Below are 12015 nucleotides of genomic sequence, written 5' to 3'. Positions count from 1 at the left end.
TTTAAGTTGCCGAGAGGCGTAAGCGATCACTTTCCCATTCTGCATCAGCACGACCCCTAGGCCTGACCCAGAGGCATCAGTATAAATCACGAATCCGCCTTTACCAGAAGGTAAGGTCAAAATAGGAGCACTGGTAAGTCGCTCCTTCAATAACTGAAAACTCGCCTCGCACTTCTCGTCCCATAAGAATCTAGCCTCTTTCTTCAGCAACTTCGTCAGGGGTAACACAATTTTTGAAAAATCTTGAATGAATCGTCTGTAGTAATCCGCTAGTCCAAGAAAACTCTTGATATCACGTGCGTTCTTTGGTTGCTGCCAACTGAGTACAACCTCAACCTTTGCAGGGTCCACAAACACTCGTTCCTTAGAAATAACGTGTCCCAGAAACATGACTTCCTCGAGCCAGAATTCACATTTAGAAAACTTGGCATACAAACGTTCCTTTCGCAGGGTCTCCAACACGATGGTTATGTGTTCCCGATGTTTTTCCTAGGGAAAGGCACTTATCTTAAATCCTCCCAAGAACAGCCCCCCTTCATGCCATCGTGACAGAGATAATAGTATTATACCATTATGTTTTAGATGCTTTAAAAAATGGGACCAAAATGGAAGATGAACCAAAATGGGTGCTGTTCAACTCCTTAATGAAAGTATGGGATGATTCATTTATCTGTTGGAAAGTTTTTCTTCTTGTTGTTGATTTGTTTGAATCTTATTCGGAGAGGCTGAGAAAAGCCATTACGTCATGCCAGTAATCAGTAGTTACTGAATTTCTGATTCAGTAGTATTTCTCTGATTTCCTTTCTTCTCCGAGCAGATTTATGAGATGAACCCTCAACTTATAGGCTTGCATCCCTATGTTAGACAACATGTCCAGTTTTTAAGCAATTTGCGTGCTCAGAACACTAGGCAGCATATATTGACAATGCTTGATTAGATTTGGCTGATCTAGGCGTTGTTTGTATATGCTATCTAATTGCACTTTGTCTGAATTTGGCTTGATATTTTAAACATGTCAGATTTGTGAGACCCTAGCTTTTCCTTATATGCTACATTTTAACTTGCGATTAGTCTGTTTATCAGCCATAATATGCCATCTTATTAGATCTGATTCAGTTTGGCTGCCTGAACATAGGAAGCTTTATTGAAACTGGCATGCAATGTGGGACATCTCCATGGGTCACCTATCGTATTTTATTTGTATGATTTCCTATGCCATTTACTGATGTATAATCACGGGCCTTTACATCTAGCTGATTGCTGTTGATCAAGTTGAATTGTTTGACAAGTAGTGGTTCAATTGACCTTTTTGTCTACTATTCTGTTTTGTTCCAGTTTATGCTTTATTTTCTGTACTTGTGCTGTTCATTTTGAATGGTTTAAGGATGACACGGTTCACGCATATTTAACTTTTTAGAAACCTTCGCTTGTATACAAATGGTTAGACAAAATTGGTGAACCACCTTCATTTGATCTAATAATGAAATCCCAAAAAATCACAGGCCTGGTTTGAAACTTCAGTTGGTGGCCATTCAGAGGAGGCTCGTATGGGCTCAATGACTCTGGAAAAATCAGTGTGCAGCTACAAGAGAACAAGCTCTTCTAACGCAGTTGAATCTGAAAACATATTATCTACTTATTTGTACATACAGATGGAGTATTGTCTTAAGTAAGTCAGTTTCAATTACTTGTTGACGAAGTTAATTATCATGATCTTTAAAAGTCTATTTTTTTACTTTATATAACGTAATTGCACATAGAGTATGTTTTTTTTTCTTGATTTAATAATACGTAGTGATACCTGGTTGTTTTGTGTAATCCAGTGTAGTTACAATGCAAAACGAATGCTGTTTGTTAGATTCTATTTGAAACATTTATCTCAAAATGTTTATCTTTTGTGTAATCAACTGTAGTTACATTTTATTTAAAACATTTTCTCTGTTAGCAATGCCTATTAAATGGGTCAATCTAAAAAACTGATTTTCTGTAAAAATGTTTACCAAAATAGAATGCTCGATATTTTTAATGTAGACATTGTGTTTAGGATGTTTTGTGCCTGATTTTGTATTGGCTGACCACGATGATATTCCCAGTTATTTTATGTCATTTGAAAGTTCATATCTATTAGAAAAAGCGTGATCTGATTGGTAGATTGAGTTCTCAATCGTAGATGACACTTAAGCTATTGATTGTCTGATGTGTGCATTTTTTAAAAAAATGAAAATTGAAAGAGAATGTAACGGATCGACAGATTTCAACCCAAAAATACTATTTTTTTTATAATATTAAATATATATATATATATAAATATATTTTAAATGTAATAATGCAACGGTCTTCTCAACGGAGTCGTTTCAACCGTGTCAAGTACTAAATGGCCTGCCTGAGCGCAAGCGCGAGTGTGTCTTAGCTTCCTAGTACCAGATCCAGTACAGAACCACCGTCAACGAATCTGATTGAACCATTACATAACATAAATGATTAAACCAAGTTTTTCATGCCTTAATCGAATTAAGCTTTAGAGTGTCAGTCTGTGCATGCATCGGCGTTTAGTAACTCCGTAGAACAAAGTTCGAAGTTAAAGCATCCGAATGACAAAATCCAGTAAACACAACGAAAAGATATTGATTTTGGAAATCAATTTCATAAACTGGTTTCCTGGTTAAATCTCCCGGACACATTACATTTCAAACATTAATACCATCACATACCATGAATAGAAATTTACTAAACATTAAATAATCTCATTTCAGTATTGAACCGTTAAAGCAATTGTCCAATTAAATAGTCATTCAAATAATCGATAATCATTAAAGTTAAATGAGAGAAGGAGCCCTTGGGATCATAAAAAGCATCAGCATGCACAACCTCCTCTAGCATCCTGCACTTGCTCCAACCATCACATATCACCTGAAAATCATTGTATTTTGAAAGTATAAGACTTTGAAAAGTCCCAGTAAAATTCACACAACTAATGCAATATACAATATATAAAGCTTGCATGATATACATCAATAACTAAAGAACTGCATCAACATCAACTATCAACAAGGCAGATACAAGATTTCTACAAGATATTCATGCATCCATAATTCATAAACAAGTATGAAGAACAATCTCAAGTATCTATAACATCAATTCTAAATAAGATCAAGATATGTATCAACGAGCATGAATCTACAAAATTTCAGAAACAAGAATAAAATATAGTAAGGTAAAGTGAGCAAGTATATTATGTTTCACTTGATTATTCATGTCTATCAGGTATGCATAGGACCAACACAAACACAACCCAGACTATATAGGGGTGTTTATTATACTTTGTATTTTAATTTCCTCGAGTAGGATACTGAGTAGCATACTTCCCCAAGAGTGGAGTCAGACCGTGAGAGGAAGCGGCGTGCTCCGAGAGAATCTACCTGGAGCCACAGCCTCAGTCCGCCATGATGATCATGATCACTCACTTCTTAAAGCATAATCCATATGCATTCAAGACATACAAGTCATCGCATATATATGCCTCTAAGACATTTAGATGATTGCATTATTTTTATATGTGACGAACGCTTTCTGATCTCCTGCCGGAAGATTGGTTCTCAGGTTCATCAGTAATGGTGAGAATACTTTTTGTTGCTCTTCTCAAATAGACTGGTCCTGAAAACTTCTCAATCTCCTTAGGCAGTAAATTGTCAATTTCAGTCTCAGTTGTGCAAGGTGTTTCATCTGGCACAAGGGTAGGCATGGGATGTAACGCCCCAAAATCTTAACCCAAATTTTGAGAAATTTTTTTTAATACAGCGGAAACAAGTCATACCGTAGGGCTAAGCATTTCAGAACATTACAGATGGAGCAAGACCAAAACATTCTTTTCATTCCAATATCAATGAAAATTAAGATCAGAGTTCTCACACTATCCTTGAAACAGTAAATCCAAAACCCCGATCAGAGCCTCATTCTGCAGCCGCTCCTAACTCCAATTCTTCACCTGAAATTTATAGGAATTAGACTACAACTGTCTAAGTAGGAAATCCGTAACTTTTAATGTGGTACATCATGAATCCAGTATGTGATATGGGTGTCAAGTATAATGTTCAGTATATATACAAAAAATAAACAAAAAATAAACAAAGGTATAACTATGACAGTAAACGATTGACCAGAAGTTAACTGGCAGGTAACATCAATAGCAACATTTATATATCTCACAACCACAATATGAATCCACACAATTATTTAGAGAAATGCAATTATGACAATTCATAATTCAAGTCCGCATTCATACCACAGGGTACCTCCATTATGCATAAAGAAATATTAAACCATACCATGATGCACAATTTTAGTACAACAAGACATTTAACATATACCAAATGTTAAACATCACGCCTCCACCAAACATATAACAATTAAGAAAATAGATAACATATGCATGTTTTAATGCATAGCAGGAAAATGCATGACTTGTGCGAAATGCATGGATCCTCTTATTATCTTTTATTTAAGTTCCATCTTTCCATATGCATGCCCTATTAAATGCACACAACTTTAAGTTCCTCTTTTTAATTACCGTTGCCCGCGGATACACCAAACAGGTACAAACCCCGAGGTCAAGTAGGGTTCTCGGGGTAGCTTAACACACAATTTGTATCTTATTACCGGGTTCCAAACTTAGCCCTCGACCGATATCAGGAAACAACACCATCCATCAGAACCTTGGAAAACAGCATCCAAAGTCGGGGACACCAGGGAAAACAGCATCCACTGGCGCCACTTTCTTGGTTTTGCAGGCACGATTCTTATAATCGGCCCCCATTTAAAAATCGGGTCGGGTTCGGGTCCGAACCGCGTGACCCGCTATGCCGGATCCACCATTATGTGGATTCAGATAGCTCTCCCCTAAGTCCACGATGAACGTGGATCCGTAACGGCTTATGGATCTACAGGTTGGATCCATTTGCGTCCAACCATGGATCCAACCCTAAGTAATTCATTTTTTTATACTAATAGTATTCTCTTAAAAATAATTTTATTTATTTATTTATTAAATATTGTTATTATACATATATATTTTTAACACTCCTTTATAGATATATCCCCTTTTTGGATCCGGGTAACGGATCCCGATCCAATAGGAATAAAAATACCCATCGTAAATTTTTTTACGGGTATTACATGGGAACAACACCGCAACCTCATGAACACTCTTCATTGGTGTTAGCAAACCAGAGTTATCGGAAACGCCTAGGTAAGAGGGGCAGCGTGAAACGTCGGGCTTCCAAAACGTGCGGGGAAGCACCATTTTTTGGGAAGCATGCTTCCCATCGTGCTTCCCCTATTTTTTTTCATTTTTTTTGTATTTTTTTCTCTTTTTTGCTTCCCCCTCGCTTCCTAGGTCATTTCCAAGACGATTCCTTATTCGCTTCTAAGTCGTCCCACGTTTCCTAAAATTTTGAAAGTGCCTCGCTTCACGCTCCCACTTCCTCAACTGGCAACCATGTAGCAAACAAATCGACATTCAACCATGGAGGTTAAACTTCAACATTGTGATGCATATTCTGTAAAGAATGCCAATCTTCAAAATTTGGCTTATCAAATACCATATTTTTAGAGATCTTAACACGCTTGGACAGAGGTTTATAGCACTGATATCCCTTGTAATCATCCACATATCCCACAAATCTGCACTTAGAAGCTTTATCCTGAAACTTGTTTCTTAATGATTTGTCAATGTGCACATAACAAACACAGCCAAAAACTCGTAAACAATTATAATCTAGGTGTTGTCTAAAAAGAGTGTAATAAGGAGATTTGTTTGCTAAAATAACCATCGACAAACTATTTATAATATAAACAGAAGAATGAAAAACTTATGTCCATAACTCAATGGGAATATGACTGTCATGCAACATACTCATCACACTCTCAACAATGTGGTGATGCTTCCGTTCGACCACACGATTCTGTTGCAACTTATACCATTATTCTAAAGGCAATAAAATCATTTGAAGAGTACTCACCTCCCTTATCACACTGAAAATTCATAATGTTTGACGAAAAATGAGTTTTGACAGGTATAAAAGGTTTTGAATAATTGAAAAAACTCAGATTTATGTTTCATGAAATATATCCAGGTATAACGAGAATAACTATCACTGAAAACAACATAGTACCGAATTTCTAAAAAAGAACAAATAGGTGCAGGACCCCATATATCAGAGTAGATAATCCTGCATTGCGTCATCGACTGTCAGAAGCACCTATTCGTCACTTGCCCATAAAATGAGTCAATTTCACGAAAAACTAGTAGGTGCGCAAAGAAAGGTAGTAAATAACAAAGTACTAAAACAAAGTAGGATAAACAACTATTGTTGTAAAACCCGAAAAAAAAAACTTGGAATCGGGTCGGATCCGGACCCGGACCCAACCTTGAAGTAAACAAGAAACAATGGTCAAGAATCTTTTCCCTTAGCTCTGATACCAAGTTGCAACACCCTAAAATTTCAAACTTGCGAACCATTTCAGAAAATAGGCAAGAGACTAGAAATATCTCTTTCCTTCAGAGTTTGTTTATGAAATCAGCGGAAGACTATACTTTTGTTAAATTCAGAAAGGCAAGCTGACAACTTTAGGTGCGTTAGCTAAAAGAATCAAAACGCACAAACCATGCTACTTGGAAAAACCACTTCCATTAAAAGAAGTTTCCAAACAATACAAAATTCAGATATCCCAAGGAAAATCTGTTACAAAACCCAAAACGTACAGGACACGAGCTAAGAACAGGAAGAAGAAAGTCTTGAAGCCATCTTGCCATCACGTTATCGCCCGTGGTGTACCTAATCATCACCTGTACCCATAGAATGAGTTAGTTTCACAAAAAACTAGTAGGTGCACAAGAGAGACGACAGAAAACTGAATTATGTACATTTAATTTAGCAGGTTACGCAGTTTAAAGCAGATATGCAGTTAAACAGGTAAGCAGTGCAAAACAGGTATGTAGTGCAAAACAGATAGGTAGTGTAAAACAGGTAAGTAGAGCAACTGTCAAAACGTAGCATGACGATTCATTTGATCGTAAGCTGTGAACTACCACGCAACAAGCAAGTCTCACGACCCAACAACCAGTGTGAACAGACTTTATGTTTTGATATTACTGGCCTGCGGGTACGCACAGGCAAAACGTAGAAACAACTGTGACTAGTTCGGGCGTCTGTTATTCTATGTATTTTCAATAACCCAAATAACTAATTGAGTCTGCTCCTAAAGGGATGACTTTAGCCGAGAGAGGATTCCCCAAAGGCAGGTAAGCAGTGCCACAGATGCATCCAACTTCTGCAGAAGTGTTGAGCTAACTATTGTAACCCCTTTCCCCTAACTCCAATGACTGGGAAGGCCGGATCATTGTTCGTGGGGTGGTTGTTAACAACCTATCCATTGGAGTTTTGTACCGCTCTGTCCACTCCCTTGACAGACAACAAGAAGCAAATGAGTGCATTAGGGGTTGCTTAACTAACGACCCATCCTATGTTGTGGTCTTTAAACCACTCAAGCATCTAGCCTGTGAAGGCGATCAATCACCATTTAAGTGATTTTCGAGGTCGCACGACCGTCTTATCCGATCATCGTTGTACCAGCGTGTAGTGCACGACTACAAGTACTCTAGGATGAAATGGGTATAGCTCCTCAATAGGAGCCTCAACAGAAGTGTTTCACAAAGATGTAATGTTTCTCAAACTTTACTTTTCACATTCTTTATCTTTTGAAACAACTATCAGCTTTTGCCAACATTTGGCATGTGATTTTCTAGAATCTCATCCGCTATCGGGGTATCTACATGCCTCGCATGACTCGATACCGACCTCGATAGACGGCATACAGGTTTCTCAACAGAACCCCTGCTAAGAAGTTCGCTCGAACCCCAACTCGTCTGCAGGACTGCATACTCGAAGAACCAGGATTCTTGTGAGCTATCCCTCTCGTTAGACGAGGATGCATCACTAACTCCCGACTCAACTCTCGACGCAAGAGGGAGAGTGATAAATGCCTTTTTGCATCCTCCACGAGGATGACTCTAAAGCGTATACAATGAGTGAAAACCTGAGTGTCATCTGCAATAGCAAGGTAGTAACAAAGCATTTGCAAAAGCAAGAGCTGAGCGCAAAGCGCGACGGCAAAGTAAAGACTGTAAGTAGGAGTGCAACGTAAACCTGGGTGCAATCCGCGACGACAAAGTAAAGACATCACAGAAAGTAAAGGACAAGGATCGCGAAATAGCATCCTTCAGTTAAGTGCATACTAGTATAAATATATATATATTTGTATATATATATATATATTTATTTAATGATTATTTTTAGTTAATTTTACTTAATTCAATTGTCCAAGTCCTCCATGCAATCTTCCCCTACCTCGGAGAGTTGCAAGCTTGCTGGCGTCTACGGGTGTAAATGATTGACGACTCAGGTCGTGGAATGCAAGCGGGATCCGTCGTAACTGCAAATATGCGATATTACCATGCAACCAAGGCTAAAGCAAAAACAAGGAGAAGACTCGACTTCTCCGATACATAGGGTTGGGGCAAGGCCGAACGACTCTTGTCGCCAAAAGAACAGGTGCAGGGGCCATGGGCCCCTGCTGGTTATTTAAAAGGGAAGGGGCCTAAAAATTTTAAAAGGGCAGGGAGCCAATGGCCCCTGCTGGAACAACAAAAAGGGCAGAGGCTCAACAGCTAGTGTTGAGCCCTCCAAGTTGACTTTGAGTCAACAAAAAATAAAGACAAAAAAAGTGAAAAGAAAAAAGAAAAGGAAGAAAAGTAAAAATACAAAAAGAATTACAACATATTCATAATTATGAATATGCACAAAAGGAAGAGAAATGACTAAAATACCCTTGTGGGTTTTACAAGAAAACAAGGAAACATATATATTTACATATATATATATATATAAAGATAGATACATATATATGTATATATGATGTATATATATGTATATGTATCTCTCTTTATATATATATATGTAAATATTTACATAAAGAGAGATACATTTTAACACCCTCCCTCAAACTTAGGGTACAATGACCGAAAGTTTGCTAAGGAGAAAGTTGAATCTTGGAGAGCAAAGCGCCTTGGTGAAGAAATCTGCCAACTGATATTCTGAAGTTCCATAAGGAAGATCGATGACTTTTTGTAGATATGCCTCTCGGACATAATGGCAGTCCATCTCAATATGCTTTGTCCGCTCATGAAACGTGTGATTCTTAGCAATATAGATTGCACTCTTATTATCACAACACAACTTTGTGGGTTCTTGAATTGGAATCCCCATGTCTTGCAGCAACTGATGAATCCAGACAATCTCCATAGTTGTAGAAGCCATGGCTCGATATTCTGCTTTGGTGGGTGATAGAGACACCTTATGTTGTTTCTTACATCTCCATGAGATCAGAGATTCACCTAAAAAATGCAAAAGCATGTAGTGGAGTGACGATTATTTGTGTCACCTCCCCAATCAGAGTCAGTATATGCAATTAAATTTAACTCAGAAGATGAGGAAAGAAAAACTCCCTTGTTTAAAGTTCCCTTTATGTATCTGATAACTCGGAGAACGACACTCATATGAACGGATGTAGGAGCATGCTGAAATTGGCTTGCAGTATGCACGGCATGAGAGATGTCCGACCTTGTGATGCTAAGATACATTAGAGATCCCACAAGTTGCCGGTAGGGGGTAGGATCCTCCAAAGGTTTCCCATCATCGATCTTCATTTTTGATCCCACAATTTCAGGGGTCTCACAGATTTTATCATCAGTAATACCTGATCTGTCAAGAATCTCACAGGCAAGTTTAGTTTGAGACAAAAAATAGCCTCTATGAGAGTAGGCTACCTCGATACCAAGAAAGTAAGTCAGATACCCCAGGTCTGACATTTTAATCCTTTCTTTTAAAGTGGTTTTAATGTTTCTGATGCCCTTTATGTCACTACCTGTTATCAACATATGATTAACATACAACAATAAAATCACAATTCCTGCATCAGACTTTTTGACGAACAGAGCAGTGTCAGTGTAGCATGAGGAAAAACCATTTTGAACCATCACATCATTAAATCGATCATACCAAGCCTTAGGGGCTTGTTTTAAACCATAAAACACTTTTTGCAAACGAATGACTTTCCCCTTTGGTACGTTCATACCAGGAGGAGCATCCATTTAGACTTTTTCATTAAGGTCTCCATTTAGAAAGACATTTTTAACATCCATTTGGTAAATATTCTATTTTTTAATAGATGCAATGGTGATCAAACACCTTACAGTAACCATTCGTGCAACAGAAGCAAAGGTTTCTTCGTAATCGATGCTGTATTCTTAACTATATCTTTTTGCGACAAGACAGACTTTATATCTTTCGAGAGTGCCATCACTCTTGGTTTTGATTTTAAAAACCCATCTACATCCTATTGTTTTCTTTCCTTCTGGAAGACATTGAAAAACCCACGTTTTGGCTTTGTTGAGGGCTCTAAGTTCGTTGTCCATGGCATCCCTCCATTCTATCATTTCCTTAGCTTCTTTAAAATTTCTAGGTTCTTGATATGAGTGAATGACACTAAGACATGCCTTATGCTTTGGAGAAAAAGACTCATAGGATATAAATCTAAAATGATTTTTCCTAGATCTTTCAGTTCTTCGAGACTTGTTGGAAGATTCACTAAGGTCACTATATTTCTCTATTGCACTTCTAAAAGTGCTTTTATCTCTATGTGTATAGGTAATTGGTTCATTTATCATTTCTTCTTCATCATGAATGGTTTGAGGAATACTTTCACTTATATCCTCATTCTCATTTAATTCATCATCGCTAAAAAAATCTTCATTTCTAGATAATAGTTCAAACAAAAAAGAGTAATCGGCATTATCTTCATGAGTTTTGTGTTCTTCAAAACCACTTATGTTTTCTAAAAAGGTTACATTTCTTGAAACATATAGTTTATCATTTTTAATATCATAACACCTAAAACCTTTTTGGGTTTCCGAATATCCCAAAAACGCACAAGGAATAACTTTGGGAGATAATTTATCATTCTTATCGGTGAGAACAAAACATTTACAACCAAAAATTCTTAACCTATTGTAATCGGGTTCTTTTTTATACAAGATTTCATATGGAGATATTTGCTTCAAGTTTTTGGATGAAAGTCGGTTGATGAGATAAACCGATGCAAGAGCCGCTTCGGCCCAAAATCTTTTTGAATTTTTTTTAGAAATTAGCAAAGTTATTCTAGTTTCAATTATGTGTCTATGTTTTCGTTCGCCCAACCCATTTTGTTGGGGAGTTTTGGGACAAGACCTTTGATGAACAATCCCATTATTTTCAATATAACTTTTGAAATCATTTGAGAGATATTCTCCCCCGGAATCGGTTCTAAGAATTTGTAATTTACTATTGAATTGATTTTGTATTAACATGTGAAAAACCTTAAAAGTAGAGAAAACCTCATGTTTATGTTTGATGAAGTATATCCAACTATACCTTGAGAAATCGTCCACATAAATAACATAATACGAAAAACCTCCCTTAGACACAACGGGTGCCGGTCCCCAAACATCCGAATGCACAATTTCGAAAGCCTTAGTTGAAAACATAGTTCTTTGTCCAAAAGTTAAGCTTCTCATTTTACCAAGAATACAATCATTACAATTGAAATTGTCTTTACATAAGGTTTTAGCAAAATGTAAATACGAAAGCTTGACAATATTTGGATGCCCAAGGCGTTTATGCCAAACATTTATATCCTTATGTTGGGCAACATTACAAAAAGAGGTTTTTGGAATTTGAAGAAATTCCATGAGATAAAGATCTCCCTTCATAGAGCCTTCCCCAATCAACTTTCCGGACCGACGATCCTGTATCCAACATTTATTTGATGAGAATTTGATATCACACCCATGATCCGATAGTTGAGAGACAGAAAGCAAATTTAAATTTAGTTTTGGTATAAATCTAACTTTTGGAATAGAAA

At 37.2% G+C, this 12015-nt stretch overlaps 1 protein-coding gene across 5 annotated transcripts in view; it reads left to right on the top strand.

Moving 5' to 3' along the window:
- The window catches only part of GCN2 (protein kinase family protein), a 225217-nt gene that overhangs the window by 56693 nt on the left and 156509 nt on the right, over positions 1 to 12015 (top strand). For all 5 annotated transcript variants that reach the window (XM_089999605.1, XM_089999602.1, XM_089999603.1 and 2 more), the window contains one exon: positions 1503 to 1669. In XM_089999605.1, the coding sequence (XP_089855731.1) occupies positions 1503 to 1669 (167 nt within the window). The remainder of the gene's footprint in view (positions 1 to 1502; positions 1670 to 12015) is intronic.

Source organism: Nuphar pumila, chromosome 3, assembly GCF_984573655.1.
Source record: "Nuphar pumila chromosome 3, dmNupPumi1.hap1.1, whole genome shotgun sequence".
In the NCBI taxonomy this organism is placed as follows: domain Eukaryota; kingdom Viridiplantae; phylum Streptophyta; class Magnoliopsida; order Nymphaeales; family Nymphaeaceae; genus Nuphar; species Nuphar pumila.
Note: the sequence above shows the minus strand (reverse complement) of the source record. Positions and strands in the feature narration are given on the sequence as shown.